The 20468-nt window shown below is 36.8% G+C and overlaps 1 protein-coding gene across 1 annotated transcript; it reads left to right on the top strand.

Annotated features, from left to right (window-relative positions):
* Positions 1-7388: 7388 nt before the first annotated feature.
* Positions 7389-15553, top strand: Dmac1 (distal membrane arm assembly component 1). Its single transcript, XM_023566044.2, has 4 exons — positions 7389-7512; positions 11133-11344; positions 14197-14602; positions 15332-15553. The coding sequence occupies exons 1-4, from the start codon at positions 7389-7391 to the stop codon at positions 15394-15396; spliced, it is 807 nt and encodes a 268-aa protein (XP_023421812.2). The 3' UTR covers positions 15397-15553.
* The last annotated feature ends 4915 nt before the right edge of the window (positions 15554-20468 follow it).

Genomic DNA, 20468 nt, shown 5'->3' with positions numbered 1-20468 from the left:
AGAGGAGACACAATCCATGGCAAGACGAGCAGGATGTTGCAAAGCAGCAGCAGCAAGCCTGCCTTCCTATTTAATTCTATCCAACTACAAGTCTATTGGATGGTGCCACATCCAGGGTGGGACTTTCTATTATCCACACCCAAAACTATGCTAAACCAATCTGTGGACTGATTTAATTATCACACACCCTTAATCCACATTCACACGCTTTATATCCTCCACCTCCACAAGCTCTACCAATGAGCACATGAGGCATTGAGAAGACTTCTAGATAAAAGCCATAGCAATATCCTTGTCTGCTAATCCTAGTGTCTGTCAATTATGGTTCAGTTTTCATTAATTTATAGGCCTTGTTGTGGATTTCATTTTCCTTTATTTTCTTTTGCTTACCTGATTATTAATAGGTGCCAAACATTGGAAATATTACTTTCTCAGGTACCATATATTTTTGCACTCTTCTATATTATTCTTGAGGTTTGTTCTAAGGCATAAAACCAATTTAATTCCTTCTTTTCATTTTTAAGGTTTTTTTTTTTTTTGGTGGGACTAGATCTAGTCCTCTTTGTGCAGCAATATGGTCTTTAGTGTTCTGCCTTTTATACTGTAGTTGTCTTGGGCTCTCTGATTTGATTCCTCAATTTATTAAGATTCCTAGGCTATCTCCAGTTTCCTTTTCTGTGTTCTATTTTCTGCGAACTGGAGAAGACCTATTGTTTTTAGATGTGATGAGCAAGTGAGGAGGCAACGCATAACAGCAGGAGGGTATGATACAGTGGAATCATTCAACTCAGGGGCAGGGAAGGAGAGAAGGGAGAGAGCTGGGCTTCCACTATTCCTTTCAAGAACGTGCCTCTCATCTTCCAATGACTTGAAGACCACCCATTAGGCCCTAGTTTTCAAACTTCTACCACTTCACAGTCATGCTAAGTTGAAGAATAAAACTTTATTTAACACATAGGTACTTAGGTGATATATAAGATCCAATTATAACACACACACACACACACACACTATCATATATTCTAGTGGTTGATTGATTGTGTCAACTTGAGACAGTTAGAAGCTAACTAAATGGGTTTAACAATTCTACACCCAAGGATGTAGAAGAAGACCCACCCTAGGGTTATCACCTCAAGGTATAAAAGGAGAGGAGGAAGGACAAATCAATGCCATTCTTGGGAGAAGCTCCAGTCTTCGCCTTTAGTTTGGACCTCGCCTCCTGGCTTCCAGTACAGACTCTTCAGCTTCCCAGCGTAGACTCTTCAGCTTTTCATCACAGAGCCTTCGGCCTTCTGTCGCGGACCCATCAGCCTGATGGTGTGGACTTGCACAAGACACTAGGGTGAACTCCAGAGATCTTGGATTGAACCCTTCGGCCTCCAGTGCATAGACACCCTCTGCACGCTTCCTCATCAGACTCTGAGACTGACTATTCGTAAGCCAATCTTGTTGTTTCTGTATATTCCGGGTTATATCTGTTCTCTCTAGTAAAACCCTGACCAATACATATATTTTTGACACTTTACACATTCATATTATCATCGGTTATATGTACTTTTCTCTTTTGTTTGCATGCTGTAAATGTATAAAATTATCAGAGAGGTCTTGTGTGAATTTCTAAGGATGAATTTTATTCCACTGTAACCTTTCCTAATTATATTCTCAGAATATTAATCTTTAGAACAAGTAAACAGGGAGAGTAAAGAGGGGAATGCATATATCAGAATCAATGGTTCACCTTTTCCAAACTACATGCTCTTTAGCTGTCCCAGAATTCTTTCTTTCCTGTAGAAGCATTGTCCCTTTTGGGGAAAGTCTGCCTTGTTATTGATTAGTGTATGACTCATTTCTTAGTGTTTCTCAAAATGTGATCAAGAGTTTAACTCCATGTTTGTTTGAAAGTATGCTATACTTTCTAGCGAATCTTCAGGAAGAGTACTCAGAAATGCTACTTTTAACAGACCCCGGCCAAGTGATTACTCCTATTCAGTGAATTTTGAAAACTACTGCCTTTGTTTAGGAACTTTATTTTTATTTATATCCCACTTTGGTAAATCTAACCATGAAAACACATCTTTTTGCCTCTAAATGTATTAATGCTCCTTCTCCATGGTTTACAATGTATGTTCAACTTTTCCCATAATTTTTTACTTTTTGAATTGCAAATAAGGATAGCCATACAATAACCATTGAAATATATAGAAACATAATGTATAGTTATAAGAACATATGGTAATAATGATTCTCAGAACTTGACAAATTTCTGACAAGTTTTTAAAAATCTTGTATATTTTTATACAAAATGAATTTAGCTATTTCCATATACAAAGCTTCCAAAAATGTACTGTTTGTTTTCAAGAGACAGGATTCACTTCAGAGTACTAACTAGCTAATTTAGAAAATAATTTGATAAGTATTCATTATTTTATATATCAAAGTTTCAAATTACTTCAACATTACTGAATTATGTACTCATCCAGTCAAAGTGTGGTATTCTTCCAAATGGGAGAATCTACTGGGTTTCAAATGGGATCATCAAAATTATTAAATAATTTATATTAGCCATGTTAACATTGTTGATATTGTTCTCTGTATCATTTTTTAAAAAAAATATTTCTAACAGAAATCCCGTGAAAGTATAATATTTGGAAAATCCACTGAACATGTTTATTATTTATAGCTATAATTAAAAGCTAACTGAAATCCCACCTCCATAATTAATGCTTCATGTTTGTTTTTTTAAAAGTAATTAGAATTCAGAGTAAAATGTAGTAAACATAAAAAACACTTCAGGTAGAAGCATTATTATTTTACTCTCAAGCAAAGAAAAGCTCTGTGAGTCATTGGCTATCCAATGGAAAATGCCTAATGGTAAATAATGCCTCCTTTTATTGTTGGTATAAAAGTCGTCACTCGGAGAATAACCTAGGAGGCACTGTGAGTAGTTTTCTGTGCAAGGAAATAAAAGCAAATGATTAATGCACAGGCTGAAGTGTAACCTAGACTCAGGGTGAAGCAGGAAACCCCATATTCTTGTTTTTACAGCCAGACTGCCAAGAGTAAGTTAGGAATGAGGACATGACCAAAGATTGTTGGCTTGGTGTTCTCTCTTTCAAAGAATGATGCAATCTTTCAAGGATGTTTATATTACTGTTTGATTATACATTCAAAGTGCTTCTCTGAATTATACAGCCTTGTTAAATCTCTACAAGAATAAAATACTCTCCAAGATATTTCTGTGATTCTTTGTTCTAGAAGAATAAAACAGAAAATGGCAAGATCTTTGATCAGAGTGTTTTGACATTTCTACTCTGATTCCAAGTAATACCAGTATTTCTGCACAACATTTCATGTTTAAAGTGTAGTATATTAAACATTTTGTTGGAAAGATTCAACCACTTATTCATTTATCAAAATTGTTTTCAATGACTCCTTAGCCCTTCTACAAGATACTGGAAGATTTAAATCTCCTGCTTCTTATTTTAATGAGACTACTTTATTCATCTTGCTCTGTAAAACAACAAGAAACCTTCATTACTTACCTGTCATTAAACAAATGTTCTTCTATGAAGCTTTGCTTATCATCCCAACTAGAAATAATCATGTATTAATTTCATGTTTTATTACATTGATTTCCATATCTTATTTCTCAGTATAGTACATACGCTCCTGGAGAGCTGAGTTCCCAACTCTATATCCCACTAATTCATTCAAAAGGTAAAATGCAGGGCCAGGGATTACATGAAATGTAAAACAAATAAGACACAGCTGCATTTACAAATTTGACTGTAGCATAATTGGTAAAATAAGATAAAAAATTATACAGACATGATTTTTATAAAATGGTTTACATCTAACAATGTGTGATCTTGAGATGAAAGCTTTTCCCAACATTTCTAGTTCCTGCTTTACTATAAACCTAAAATAATTTAATACAATATCATGCACAATGCAGGAACTAACTAAATATGTATTGGATGAGTATTCATTGAAGGAAGTTTTTAAGATTTCAGTATTAAACTCCCCAAAGTTCTCTTTTTGTTCATGCATTTCATAAAGTTACCCACTGTGATGTTTCATTGCATTCACATTTTCAGACTCTGGTGGTTCATCAAAGGATGGAAATCTTAATGCAAATACGAGGCAGCAATGTTTAGGACAAAAAGCACTGAACTCCAGTCAGAGAATCTGCTCTTAGTTTTGGCTCCTGGTTGGGTGATTTTGGATCTTGGTTTTCTTTTTAATAAAACAAGGGCAATAATAGCCTTATCTGTTGACAGGCATAACTAAAAGAATGTATTTGAAATCATTTGTTAAATTGCAAAGCTTTTTAAAATGTGAGCTCATAGGTTGCTTGGTAGGTAAAAAGATGCCACATAGTCAAGCACAATAGGAATTTTCTGCTACACCTTGTCAGACTTACTTGCCCCTTGTCAATTTAGAAAAGTCACACTTTGTCAGTGAACCTCAGTTTATCTACAATCTGACAAGATGCCTCATATCAAGAAAAGCACGATGGAATCTAGCGTTCCATGACTCCTACCATAGGTATCAAACCTTCTGAAATCTTTATAATAAAATAGCAGGAAATGCATTATTGCAATTCATGAGTTACTAGTAGCTCTCATTTTATTAAATGCTTCAGATGTGCCAGACAGTGTGAAAAGCACTTTGTAGTCATTATTTTGGCATTATATGTGGACAGATATCTCAATAGGTTCTAGAGCCTACAAATGGAGGTTGAAATATAGGATTTATGCCTTAAATTAAGCAGTCTCTATGACCTAGTTCCTCATTTGTTTATTAAAAATAGGACTACTGTTAGATCGTCAGAAGTTGTTATGAAAATTAAACTTACACAATATGTAGAATATATGCAATTTCTGGCACAATGTTAGTTTGTTGATTTTTGTTTTTTGGTTAGTTTTGTTTTCAACATCTCTACCCACTACTAAATACTTAGCAACATACCTAAGCTTTCTGGACCTCAATTTACTATCTTTAAAATGAGGATAAGAATTCCTAATGTCATTATACTAGTACTAGTCTACTACTAGATGATGTATGAACTGGAAAACACTACAGACAGGTTAGTTTATGTTTTCACCAAATTTCCTTTTTTGTACTTTCTGCTTTACACAAATCCCAGTAAGTGACCAAGCATGCTCTGGTAGGAAATTCTGGAATAAATTAAAATTCCAAGAAAATAGTATTTTATCACCAAGAGCAGTTATCTCTCCTGGGCTATCTATGCTTCACATCAGCAGCTTCCCCAGGGTCATCTAACTTGACAGTATGATGCTATGTGAATTAGTATCAGCAATGCTTAAGATTAGGTGGGCTGCAAGACACCTGGGATCCATCTCTTCTGTTGATTTGCTGGACAGCAAAGAACAACATTCCCAGATGTTCACCCATACAATACCCAACAGGCCTAAAGAGATTATAAGCAGGATCAATATGAGTTCCTTCCTCAAGACAGTAATAAGGGGCAAGGGAGCAGAGAAGTATCTTGCTGAAGTGAGTAAGTGTTATGGAAAGAACTGAAATAATTGAACTATTTTTGGCTCAGAATTCTTAAGTGCTGTGCTCATTGACATAGACTTCAACAGCTTATCCTCCTTTTTAACTGCATTTATACACTGTACAGCCAAAAGAAATATACTGCTTAAAGGCCACAGAGAACTCTTTTAATTCAAAAAATAAAAATATTAGTATTAGACTGCATGACTTTTTTCATCATATTTATAACATAGTTTATTCAAAAAGTTTTTAAATTATGTTTTTATCTGTAACAAGATATTGCAAAGGGTCAGTGTCATTGGACTGAAATAATATCCAGAAGATACATTTTGTTTGACATAAACATCCTAGGCATACACACTCTTGTAAGTTAAGAATCAGTGAGAAATTATTGCAGGAACCCAATTTTTAAAGCATTAGCACTTGCAACTTTTCAGAATTTAAACACATACACCACCAATTCATAGTAATACAGCAATATGAATAATGTATACAACAGTATTGCTTAACTGCAAACCATTTATTAGTGTTAATCATTGAACCTCTTAACCTTGGCTTGGGGTAAGGGATTCAGCATTATTTACATAGTGACTCACATTAGCTTCTTTTAAGAGTCAAGTTACAGCTTCCTTACTTCTAAATTCAACTCATTTATCCATCTAATTAAAAATAATCTTTTTTTTCCTACATCACACTAAATTTTCTTACCACCTCCTTTAAAACATTTGTCTGTAGATACTGAATTTCTTTATTGTATTGGCTTAGTTTCCAGATAAGACTCTGAAAGTCTGAAGACAGATTCTATCCTGCTCATTTTGTAAAAGTCACCCCTTCTCGACTCTTCTCCATGAGGATTTTGTACCTAGTTGGTGGTTAATGATTTCAGGTTTAGTGATTTAAAAAAAAAAAAAAACTGTTGATTACCTCAGTTAGATTTTAACTGTGGTGCTATTATTTCTGACCCTTAAAGTTGGATAATTATGACCCTCTCACTTTTTATATAAAAACATGTGGTTATCTTCTACAAGCCAGATTTATTTTGCTCCTTTCTCTCTGCCGCACAGGGCAGTCCCTCCTGCAGTTCTCAGGGTAATACTTTCTCTCCATGCTGTCTGTAGTAAGTGGCACACAGTGCTTTTCCCTAGTGAGAAGGAAGTCAATAGGCTGTATTTTACTGTGACAGCTGGGCCATTTGATTTGAGCCTTATTACACTTGATGGTTACCTTTAGGGAATGTCTTTTTCAATTGTTTATTTTTCAAGTTTCTTGTCAGTTCAAACTACAGAAAACAAAAGGGGAACCCTGAATTTACTAATGTGCACTCAGGATACAGAAAGCACTTCATCAACCATGGACTCTCGATAACGTATCGGTCTAATGAAATACATAGGCATTTACTGAGTACCAGTTTGATCTAAGGTACCTTTCTGGACAATATGAGAATGTTTCAAAAATGAATGTACTCTAATAGTCCATTCATAGATATTATATTTAGCAATATATGATATTTATATATAGAGAAATTATGCCTAGATAGTATATTTAGAAATATATTATGGATATATATATATATATATATATATATATATATATTACTTATGTGAATTACCTAAAATAGAAGACAGTAAGTGACACTAAAAATATCTGTTTGGGGGAAGGATTTAGAAGCAGGCATTAATTTCAGGAAAGTAACATGGCTATACTTGTAAAGTTAATTAATGAATTTTTCATAGAGGATACTATCGACATTTCCGGCAAAGCAGTCTTTATTGAGTAGGTCTGTTGTAAGCATTACTACAGATTTAGTACCCTTGGCCCCTGTACACTGCCACTGAGGTAACCAAAAATGTTTCCCGGATTTCAAAATGCTCTTGAGGGTAGAAATTCCAGTTGTGAGCAACAGTATGAGTCAAAATGCTGCCTGTTTGTTGAAGGTTCTTCTGCTGGATTCAGATGAAAACCATGAACTGGCAAAGTATAGCTCTGCTGGTAGCCCTGATGACACCAGATGACACCTGGATAGTGCTGGATACCAACAGTTGACCCACTGGCTGTGGTGAATATAGATGCCAGCCAGTGCCCACCACTGCTGGCACCATACATAGGTCGACTCTGCTGGATGCTGATGTCTGCTGCTCTTCTTCACTGGATACTGTTCTCTGGAGCTCTTCAGGGCAAACAGCCCATGTTTATTGCTTTTTCTTTTGACAGGTCTACACAGTCCACACTACTCTTAATAAAAGTCCTGAGTAGATTTACAGAACTTTTGGCAAGCAAATTAATAAGATTACCAAACCAGTCATTATTTTAACAGGTCTGTGACGCAGCATGGGACAGGGAAGGGGTCAGTACACTGAAGGGAACCCTTCGGACTGACCCAAGAAATATAGAGAGAGTACTGCTTATATAGCAGCTGCAGGCCTGTGATTGGTCCAAGTGCAGGCCTGCAATTGGTTGAAATATAAGCTTGCTGACTGGTCTAAGTACAGAACTGTGATTAGTCCAAGAGGATGCAGGGCTCCAGGACAAGCACAGCTGTCATGATGGAGGAGTGGGAGTACGTGAGCTATTTCACAAACCTTTGGGTCCCTGAGGAAAATGATAGGGCTATAACCAGAAAATTCTCATGAAGACTAACTGCATTTATCACAGCTACATGGCTTTTTAGGAGGTTGGAAATGTAAATAATGGACCCATATATCTCCCTCCCTGATATTAGCTACATTAAGACACGCCACCACCACCACTACCACCACCCACCACAACCTTCTTCAATGAGGCAGCAGCAACATCTGCAGTGACAGGAGCAGAGGAGAGCCAAGCTGCATTCATTTTGATTGGAACAGCCCACAGTAGAATGTATTCTAAATAAGCTGGCAGGACACTTCAGCAAGTCCTCCAGTACATTGCTGGTAAGAGGACAGGCAAGGGAAGTGAAGGGTAGAGGAGCCATAGCTGCTTCAGGCTAAGTCATGTCCCTTCCAACCAGCATGGGAAAAGTAGGAGAGGCAGGTGTTTCTCTTCTGTCTCAAAAATAGGGGAAATTTGTTAAAGTAACAAGCAGCTTTACATTACCAAATATACTAAAGTTTTATTTCTAACTCTGTATAACTAACACAGGTCATGAGTAGTGTTTGCTCACTCGAATTACAAGAGATGGAGGCAGTTGAGCCTCTAGTGCAATATGCACATCTGTAGGTTAAGAGTAGTATCTGCTAATTCTAATTACGCTCCGTTGCAGTATGTACACCTGAACTCACTATAGCCATGGTGATTATGCAAGCATGTGCTGAAGAAAGGAAATATCAGAGAAAAGGCACTGAAGCTGCAGATTACAGAACTACTACTATATAATTCTTGGAGGTGAAGAGTGTACTTCAAGTTGCAAAACCTAAATGCCTAGATTTCATAGACTCAGCTCTGACCCAGGAAAGGAAAATAAAAAAGACAACAGTGAAGAGAAAACCCATCAAGAAGCCATATATAAGGGAAGCACATGGTCTCTTTGGCAGTGTAGAAGCAAAGACTTTGAAAACTGCCGTTCCATTGTTGGACAAGGAGACCAAGTGAACACACACACCACCCCCTGACCACTCCTTGACTCAGCTGGCCTGAAACTCAGTTTCAGCTGTCTAATCAAATCCCTTCCTGGTAGCTAGAGAAAAATTCGCCCTTTAGAACATGTTTAATTTTAAAAGAACGAAAGTAGGACAGTCAAAGATGTAGAAAAAATAGGGAAGTAATAGGAAAAAAGAAAAATAAATGGTGGATGCATGACAAATCATTGCAGAAAAATACGAACATAGATCACATAAGAATCATGATCAAAATTTCTTCTCAAATTTTAAACCCATTAGGGATTAATCAAATCTATGAAGCAAGAGTTCAAAGCACAAATAAAAGATCTCAGGAATGAGATAGCAGGAGAAGATAAAATACAAGTTGTCAGAGCTTAATAAAAGCCTTAGAGGAAAAAAATGAGACCATTACATTACGTTACAAGGATAGAAACAGGACTATGAAAGAGAAAAGGCATTTCCATAAATGTATCAAGCAATAAATATGAAAAGAATTAATGAAAAAGTAAAGCATATATAGTAGTATATACTTTTGGAATTTCTCAAGAAAATGGGGATAGAGCAAATATCAAAAGGACAGGCCAATATGGGCAATAGCACAAGAAGAAGAAGTGGGGTGGCCACTTTAGGCTCCCAGGGCATAAGGAAGGAGCCACAGCATGGCACATTCTCTTGATATTCCTCCTCCATGTTCCTGATCCACAGCCCACCACTGCAGCCACTGTCCACCCTAATACCCTTAGGAAAAATGAAGATTCTCTCAAACACACTCATCAACAAAGAAGAAAAACAGACTATTTGTTTCAGGGAAACATGTAGAGGCTATTTCTTGTCACAGAAGGGTGATCATATATCTTTCTGAACCTATGAGCTGACATGGTACAGACAAGCCCATTTATCATTGGAATGATAAAAGGATCCTCATATGGAGCAGCGACTGCACTTTCTGGAGGGGTGGCAAAAATCATATGCAAACGAAGTCCAACAGACTTTGGAGAAAGATGTAGCCCTCATCCCTCTGCTGTGGAAATCACAAGCTCAAGTCTCTTTCTTTCTTAGAAATTGAGGCTCACCATAGAAACTTAGGGGAATGTTTTAAAGGATCCATTTTTTATTTCAGTAGGAAGAATAAGTCAGGAGAATCATACACTAGAAATGATGTTTTCAAAGATCTCCACTTACAAATGAGCAGACAAAAATTACGTATTTAAGGTGGAGTTCCTTAAATATAAGAAGGGAGGAGGAAAGAAAATGATTTGGACACTCAGGCAAAAATATCTTGTCACATACATTAAAAATGAGTTGCTCTGGTTTCAGAATCCTCTACAGCAATAGTCAGGGTCATAAAACAATGGAATGGAGTAACTCAAAAACCTAGGAAGAAAGAAAGAAAGAAAGAAAGAAAGAAAGAAAGAAAGAAAGAAAGAAAAAGACAGAAAGACAGAAAGACAGAGGAAAGAATATACCAAGAAGTGATACTTTGCTGTCTTAGCTAGGGCTCATCAATGCAGAGCACAGAAAAGTTTAATGAAGTGCATGTATTAGTTTTCTATAGCTATTGTACCAATTTTTCACAAACTTAATGGCTTAAAATAACAAAAATTTATTCTATTATAATTCTAGAAGCCAGAATCCAAAATCAAGGTGTCACTTGGGTCAAGTCCCCTCGGGAGGTTTTTTGGGGGTAATTTGTTCCTCACCTCTCCCAGCGTAGGGCGGCTGCCAACATCCTTGACTTGTATGTATGTGACCCCATCTCTGCTTCCGCAGTCACAATGCCTTCTCTTCTGTATATATTCACTCTCTGCTTGTCTTTCATAAGGATACTTGGGATTAAATATAGGACCTTACCCAATAATTGATCATAATTGATCTCACTATCCTTAATTTAATTGCATGAAAAGTTTCTTTTCCCAAATAAGGTATATAACAGATTAATAAAAGGAGGGCAATGTATTTAGAGCCCCTCCTGTCTCTCAGGTGCTATTCCTATCCCCCCCCCCCCAATTTTTCTTCTCTTAACCTCCTTAGAATTCATTCTCGACTTTGGGAAACACGAATTCAGCCTATCTGACATCCTTTGGCACCTGACTCCACATGGAGCATTTGAGGTGCTGAACAGGCCAGAAATAGAGGTGACACCTCCTTCTCAGCGTACACGCACTGGGCACTGCTGTCCAGCCAGAGAGGACACACACAAGTTAAGATCCAGTCCCTGCAGACTTGCACAGGGCCAGATCCAGGTGTGTAGGGCCTGCATGATTTTTTATTTCACAGATTCTTATTAAGAAAATAAAGAGAAGTAAAAAAATATATAATGAAGAATAAAAAATGGTCCAGGTGTGGTGGTACACACCTATGATCCTAGCACTTGGGAGACTGAGGCCAGCCTGGGCTATATAGAAAGATACTGCCTCTGAATAAATAAATAAAGGAATTCCATGCAATTTTTTTTCTGAATTCAGTGCAAACTAACTTGAAAATTAGTATTAAATAGACAGCATTCAGAAACTCATAATTTACCAAAACTATTGCCAACAGAAAATTCAGTTTTCAAAACTGCAAAGTGTCAAAGAAATTTCTTTTCTCCCCCCCCAAAAAAAAGCATGAACTGACAATTTCACAGGGTAGTTGTGCAAAACATTTTTTTAAAAAGTAAATTACAATTTTGTATTTAAATTGACTCAGAGTACAAAAAAGAAAACATGTTTCCAAATTGTTTTTCTGAAAAAGGTATGTAATGAATAAACCTCCAAGTCACCAAGGATTGAATAAAAAACAGAACTGTTGGCAATATTTCAGAGGGTTACCAAAATGCTCTTATATTAGCCAGCTTTCCCTTAGCTGACACCTATATCTGAAAGCAGGATGTGTTTCCACCTACAAAGGCAGATATATCATGGCAGAAGAGTGTGGTGCAGCAAACCTGTTGAGTGCATGGTGACCAGGCAACAGAGCACAGAAGAAAAGTAACACAAAGGAAGGGGCCAGGGACCAGATGGAGACTCCACGCCCACACCTCCATGACCCACCAGATACATCACAAGTGTGCTTTATTATTCCTTTAGGCATCTCAAGGCCAATCAAGTTGACAGTTAAGCTTAATCAACACTGCATTGATTATTCAATATTAGGATTTATGGAAATAAGGAGCCTTCTTATACTTAACAATAACAAGGTACAATAGGAAAACAATCCCTTACTTTCAAGAGCAACCTAAAGGATAAAGTGTCTGAAAGAATGTTACACAGAAATCCAAAAGAGTATGCGAACAAGAGAAAAGGCATTCCATGTCCTTAGATGAGACAACATTAGAAAGATGTCAATTTTTCCTAAATTAACTCAAAATTTTAATTAACACAAACCTAGAAAGAAAGGGTTTGGAACTGTTTTGTCAAAATAATCAAACCATGTCAAATGTTTATATGGAATAAATGCTAGTATGATCTTAACCTTTTTTTAAATCTATAGGGGTATGTGATCTCAGTGTTTGGTAAACACTGTCAAATGGTGATTTTCTACATATAAAGAAGAAATTACATACAGAATAGAATGTTATATCAGATATAGCGAGAAGCCACAAACTATGAATTTCTAAGTGAAATACTATTGAATTTGTATAATATGTCTTGCTACAAAGTCAGTAGTTTTTTCCCAGATCCTGAAGAAAGCCAGAGCACAGTGTTAATGGAAGAGATGTTCTTAATAATAACATTTTTAAATCAGCAAGAAACCACCTAGTCCAAGTCTCACTTTATACAGGAGGTAACTGAGGATCAGAAAGGCTAATATTATCTGTGTTCCATGGTTGGCTCACAGTGATAAAGCCAAATTTCCCAAACGTTTGTTTTTCTGAAACGTAACATATGGATATATATTTATATATATATATATATATATATATATATATATATATAAAACTATGGCTAAATATTTACAGAAAATATACACATAGATATTCAGAGGTAAGTATAGCTATATCACCTCTCTCTCTCTCTCTCTCTCTATATATATATATATATATATATATATATGGACAGGCATCTTTGAAAATAAGTAGTAGGCCAACCCAGTGTTCTATTTTATTTTTATCTGTCTCTTCATGCCTTTATTTTTGCCCTTTTCAGCCTTCTCAAACGTTATATCCTGTTTTACAACTTGGCATAGTGTATTTCCTTTCATCATGTTAATCTTTAAGCTAATCTAAAGGAGAAAAAGTTGGGAATTGTAGTTCTGTTTTATCCATTTCTTCTAACAGAAACAATCTTTAAAGTCTAAATGTCTTTCTTACCAGTAATCCCCTGAGGCCAGCCAGGCACAAGATTCACCCCGGGCTTTATCCAAAGAAAATGAAAGGTGAAATGAGTTGGTCATGTATGATACAGAAGTTGACTTGCAAAGATGCAATCAGGATGAAAGGTCATTGTATTGGATGATAAGATTTAAACTTGCAAGAATAAGTCTTAACTTTAACTCCTCAAATCTATGAATCTGATTTTGAATTGAACTTTCTACAGGGGTCTCAAAGAAAAAATACTATGTATATGATCAAATTGATAGCATGTCTTTAAAAATAAAGATCAAGATATCGAAAGTATTTAGCCAGGTAATTCAAATCAATTTTTAATACCTTAATCACATTTGCATATTTCTTTTCACAATATGTGCTGTACAGTTCAAGAGATTTGACTCCACAGAAATTGTTTTAACTATGTCTATATCATTTAACCAGATTAGCTATGTACGCAGAAAACTGCCGCACTGAGTTAAGAAATGGCATCATGCAGATAACTGGTTAGCAAAGTATCTAGGATATAATCTAGTTAAGAATATATAAAACAACTTTTTAATTCACAGGCCTAAGGCAGGCGAAGCAATATGCCCGTACCTAACAGTCTGCATTAGGCACAAATCTTAAGAGACTCACATTTCTTTTCAAAGGCGGCTTTAGGTTGAGACATTTAGAAAGCAAACGAAGACAATACCCTTAAAACAATAAGGGTTTGGGACTGGTTCAGTCTCTGCCACCCAATTGGTTGCTGTAGCAGAAGTGTACAATAGCTCCGCCTCCCTGGTCTCTTTCGACGTAGATTAGAACTACATTTCCCTGCAGGCCCGGGGCTCCTTCTGGCGCAACGCTCCGGCGCTCTGCTTTCCGGCTGCTTTTACGTTAGATCTCAGCGAAGGCTCTTACGGCGGGGCCGGGATCCGGAATATGGGTTCTTCGCTTACCCGGCCACTTGACTCTTTAGATCCTTCGAAGCTCCCTGTCCCTCGTGAAGGCTCCCGCTCTACCAACCCTGCGGCACCCGATGCTTCGGAAGTGCCGCTCTCTCCGGTGCAAACCCCGTTGTTGCTTAAAAGCTGCTGGAGCTGTCGCCTCCTGTCCGGGTTTGGGCTGATAGGGGCGGGCGCTTACGTGTACTTAGTGGCGCGGAGGCCCTTGAAGCTGGGATACGCCCCGGGTCCCGGGACTATTGCAAAAATGACCATCGGCATCTGTGAGAGCCGGGCAGCCACTGGGTCTGGGCGGTGGGGAGAGGAGGGAAAGAAGCAGCCACGTGGGTAGGGTTGAGGCGCGCGGGAGTGTCACGTGGCGGGGGCACCTCGCGTGAAGTGCAGACGCGGGCAGAAGTTGTTGGAGCGCCTGAAAAAAAAACAACAGAAAACGTTTTTCTAATGACCAAACTGAAGCAGAGAGATCAGTTAGTTAGGAAGTGACAGATTTGGCTTTTCATACTGCCCTGCCCCAAAGTCGGTGGTTTTTCTCCAGATCCTGGAGAAAGCCAGAGCACGAGCACTTTACCTTGATTTAAGAAACTAAGCTTTGAGACCCTGTTTTAGATGTGAGTTCAAAGCCTCATACTTAATGTACCACTCTGATGCACACATTTCTGATTGATAGATCATTAAGTGATTGTCAGGATACCTTCCAATAAGAAGGCGTGATTCTTGTAGCTTTTCCAATTTGTTAGAGTATGTAAAATTTTCAGTTTTCCAATTTCTTAATTAACTAGGTTGTCTAAGTCGGTTACTTTCGTTAATTGATGTGTGTGCGTGGGGGAGAGGGGAATGGGCTGCTCTTTTGGCTTTCTGAACTTTTCTTTTCTCTAAGCTCCTCTAAGCAAGATGTAGTGGTAGTACAGTTTCCAGAAGTTTGAGGGTTAAATAAGATGATTTGTATGAAGCACCTAGTAAACTAAATATGGGACACTGTTGTTTTTTCCTAGGCATTGGCTGTTGGGGTATAATTATCCTGACAGACCCGAAGGGGAAGGGCTACCGCGTTGCTTGAAGTACCATCAGTGAAGTCCTGTTCTGTCCCTGGCCCACTGACATAGATCAAGCATGAGGTTTATGAATTTTCTGGACATACACAAATATGGATAGACTTCACTATTTCGGATGCTACAAGACTGAAAGGACATTAAAAACATTGGTTGTCATTCTTTGCCTGTGAGTATGTGTGGCTTTTTTCTCAAGTTACATGGGAACCAATAAATCCTAGGAAAATGGCCCTGTTTCCTGGACAAAGTATAGTTTAGATTATTCTTAAATATAATTTAAATTATAATGTTTTATAAAATAGAATTTATAAACCAATGGGGAGTGAGCTATTATAAGTAGTTCTTTTTGATTCTCCTATAATTGGGTCTAACCCTAGGACTGCATGCAGAACTAAATTTGAATACTGTTCATACTTTCCAAGGCATTGTCAGACCATCACCTCATGAGAGCGTCACAACTAGACCGATTCATTATTTCAGTAATAAACCTTAAAATGCAAGAGTCCAAGTGATTTCATTCAAGTCAGTGTTGAAGCTAGGACTTGCTTGTTTGCTTATTCTAGTCTTTCAGAACTAGGATGACTCCAAGAAAGCAAGAATTAACTTTTTATGATTCAGTTACAAGTTCCAGCATACAATAAAGACTTAACTGCCAAAGTAGTTGAGTTCAGAATCTAGTAAAAACAAAAGACTTTTGTTCTATTTTCTCAAGTACCAGAATATTTCTATGATGAAATTAAGAGGCTTTTAAGATATAGACTCAGAATTCGTTTCTAAGGAAAGTCAGTGCTTGATACTAGTGTTTTTGTTTTTTTTTTTTCTCAGTAACTGAGTTATCTATAAAAGTATAGGTAGGTATTTTTTAAAAGGAAGATGAACTCAAGTTTAGCTGTCAAAATTAAGTTTAGAATGTCATGTTGAGCAAGTAGCACCTTTAAGGCTATTAACTTTGTTGTAGTATGTAGAAGTGCTTAACCCTTTAATGAATGTGTAAATTTTAAATTGGTAGGGATCATAGACCAAATCTGGTCACACATGGCCATTCCATACGATACAGATGAAGACAAGTTGTCCAAATTTTAGAAAGCAAACCATTCTGGTAATGGACAGTTGTAATCTGATTGTTTTCTTAGGTTAAGCCAAAATCACCAAAGCCTAACTTAATGTTAATTCTTCTTAAACTTATATATAGCAGCCCTGGTGCTGTGGGTTGGGTTTAGACCACTGTGATAAAGTGATGTGTGAATTCTTTGGTTTCCATAGCATCCACAAGTTACATATACACTGTATTGCTGGTTCACAAGGGCAATAGTGTGTCTAAAAGCATTAAATATATTACTAAAAAATGCTTAAAGTCATCTTGGCCTTTTGTAAGTTGTAATCTTTTTGCTGGTGAATGATCTTGCCTTATTAATAGTTGTTGACTGATTGAGATGGTAATTGCTGAAAATTGGGGTGGCTGTAACAGTTCTTAAAAATAAAACACTAATGAACTACACATCATTTGTTTCTTTCACAAAAAGCTTATTCTATAGCATGCAGTGTATATTTCTCTTTCTCACATCAGAGCTTCTTCAAAATGGAGGCAGTCCTCTTCTACTATGCCACCGTTTTATCAATTAAGAATGTGTAATGTAGCAGATCCGTTGTCATTTCAGCAGTGTTTGTAGCATCATTATAGAGAAGCGCTTTCTTTGCTCATCCATCAGAAGCAATTCCTTATTGTTAAAATTGTGTGATAGATTGTAGCAATTCAGTCACATTTACAGGCTCTATATCTAATTCTAGTTCTCTCGCTATTTCTACCACATCTGCAGTACTGAAGTCTTGAACCCTTCCAAGTTGTAAGGGTTGGAATTAACCTCTTACATATTGTTGATCTTTTGGCCTCCTTTCATGAATAACAAATGATGTTAGTGGCATCTAGAATTATGAATCTTTTCCAGAAACTTTTCAATTTACCTTGCCCAGATCCATTAGAAGAATCACTATGGCAAATTATAGCCTTATGAAATGTGTTAATAAAACTTGAAGATCAGAATTATTGATGTATGGGCTAATGTACATTGTTAGCAGACATGAAAACAGTCTTATGTGTCTCCATCAGAGCTCTTGAGTTACCAAAGGCACTATGAATAAGCCATAATTTGAATAGTATCGTTTTTTCCTGAGCAGTAGGTCTCAAAAGTAAACTTAAAATATTCACTGAAACACCTTGTAAGTAGATGTACTATCATCCATGTGTTGCACTTATAGAGCATAGAATAGATTTAGTGTAATTCTCAAAATTCCCAGAAGACTCAGAATTGTAAGTAAGTTGGCTTCAAGTCACCGGCTACGTTAACCCCTAACAAAAGACTCAGCCTGTCCTTTGAAGCTTTGAGCTGCGGTTGACTTCTCTTCGTCTATGAAAGTCCCAGATGCATCTTTTCCCAATATAAGGTTATTCTTGTTTACACTGAAAATACCTTGTTTACTATAACTACCTTCATCAGTGATCTGAGATCTAAATAACTTGCTGTAATTTCTGTGTCAGCACTGGCTCCTTCAAGTTGCACTTGTACATTATAGAAATAGCTTCCTTACAACCCCTCAGTAAATCTCTGCTAGTTTCAATGTTATGTTCTACAGCTCACAGAATTGAGAGGACAGCTTTACTATAGATTGAGTTATGACTTATGAAAATATGGCCATTTGAGCTATGTCCAAGTACTTTTAAATGTTTTCAGACATGATTGTACTAAGTTACTGAATTGGTTGGTTGGGCTTAAAGTTGTGATTCTCTTGCCTCAACCTCCAAGAGTGCTGAGGTTATAGGAATATTATAGGCATAGGCCAACCTATCCAGTCAAAACTTCCTGTCAGGAAGGCTATTCTATCTTCTCATTATGTTCACTGATGTATCCTTTTCAAATTTCTTTCAAGACTTTTTCCTTACATTCATAGTTTCGCTAAAAGCTTGGTACAAGATGACCTAGCTTTCTGCCTGACCTAGTTGTCAACATTAGCTTCCTTATAAAGCTTAGTAATTTCTGACTTGATAGAAAGTGAGAAATATGTGACTTCACTTCAGTGTCTTTGGTTACTAATTAATATCAAGCCCCTAGGAGAGGAAGAAAGTTGGGGAATAGCTAGTTTTTGAAACAGTAAAAACAGGTTTTTTAATTTAGTTTACCATCTTATATAGGTATGATTAGTGGTACCTCAGAGCAATTACACATTAACATCAAAGATCACTGCTGATCACGTATCACCATAACAGATGCAATAATGAAAAAGTATGAGATATTGTGAGATTTACCTTAACATGACTCAGACACTGAGATCATGATGTTGGAGAAAGACACTGATAGACTTGATCATGTTAGGGTTGCTACAAACTCAATTTATTAAAAAATGCAGTCTCTGTAAAGTGTAGTAAAATGAAATAAAATGAGATGTGCCATAATTACAACATTCCTTTGATGTTTTTCTTAAATTTTATGTGTAAATACGTAATATGAGCTTTTTCTAAATATATTTTCTTGCTCACCGGTTGTATTTGGTTTTCCCCAATTTGGAGGAGTGCTTCAACTGGGTATGACCAAAATATCATTCTGTCATGTCTGTAGGCTGTTAAGTAGGAAAAAGCAAAATAAAAAAGGTTAGAATTTCTAATCAAATAGGTTGTTTTTCTTTTTCTTTTTTTTTTTTTTAATATGCTCCAAAATTTGATTTCTATCTTTGCTAAAACAAAAATCCTAGTGAGTTTTAGGGATGAATCTGATCTTCACTGAAAGGTTTCGGGGAAAAGACATCTCTTTAATCCTACAATATAGAAAGTACATATATTTTCCTCATTTTCTTCCTTTATATTGTGGATGACATGAGGTGAACAGAAAAAAGACTCAAAAATCAGTAGTGTAAGGATGCCAACTTAATTATGACTTACGAACTTTAAAATCCTTTTACTGCATGGAAATGAGTCTCTGAAGGTTTATAATTCCCGTAGTAGGAAGAAGAGAGAAAAAGTACAAAAATATTCTTACAGTTTTCCTTGGGAACCAGAAACCAAAGTGTGAATACACACGTAAACACTGGCATTTCTATCAGTTTTCAAGGTATCTGTTTGCTTAAGCTTTACACTGTGCATATAAACTGGCATTTGAAGATAACATACCATCTCTTACTCCCCTTGTGTATTACATTGATTAATCTTGCATCACACATAGAGCTAGCAGTATATGTGACTATTAAAGGACCCAAATAAATTGACGCTCCTCACCCCAGGGATCTTGATAGAGTGGGATAAGAGATTTCTTTTTTCCTAGATGAATTGCTGAACTGTTTTGCTGGCAGCCCTACTGGGTTCCAAATGCAAGCCAATCTCAGAAGTTCTCAGATGAAAGCTGGCTGAGTTTTTCTAGAGACATTGGTTTCTGGTAACCCTGGAAACTGAACATCTCAATCCTGATTTGCCCTTCACCTCCACCCTGCATTAATATTGGCTCATTGCTCCTTTTTATTGCTGGTTTCTCAGCCTCACAGTGTCCAAAGTAGGAATTTCCTCAATTAAAACCAGTTGACTTAACAACATAAAATATAATTCTCTTAAATATATGTTCAGGGCAAGTACATTTTCAAGTATTCCCTCACACCAGACCTGGCTTCAACTGATTTATCACCAAGACTACATTGATCAACCTGACATCACTCAAATCTTGAAGAAAGGAATAATAAGCAATTCTGAGTGGAAACAGTTGTTTTTTAAAGTGACAGATTAAATCCTTGCCTTGATCCAGTGATTATATAGGTGTTGGGGTACAGAGTCAGAGGTGAAAGACACATAATTGCACACATCATTCAGAGGTATTCTAAGAGCACAGGGCAAAAATATGCCACTTTTCTAAAACTCATGTCTCTTGACCTTTCAGATACTCAACAGATTGTCATTCAAATATAAATTGAGTAGAGAAATAACAATGGGTCAAGTGTTAAATGCAGCAGAGCCACTAAAAATCACTGCTCAGTCTTGTGACTGAGTTTGCCTATGCTTAGGAATGTGTTAGGCAGGATCTTATGGTCCCTAAGGTTCCCAACC

Source organism: Cavia porcellus, unplaced genomic scaffold (genome assembly GCF_034190915.1).
Source record: "Cavia porcellus strain 051 isolate PalLab524CR breed Dunkin Hartley unplaced genomic scaffold, mCavPor4.1 scaffold_1, whole genome shotgun sequence".
Lineage (NCBI taxonomy): Eukaryota > Metazoa > Chordata > Mammalia > Rodentia > Caviidae > Cavia > Cavia porcellus.
This window is presented reverse-complemented; position numbering and strand designations above follow the sequence as displayed.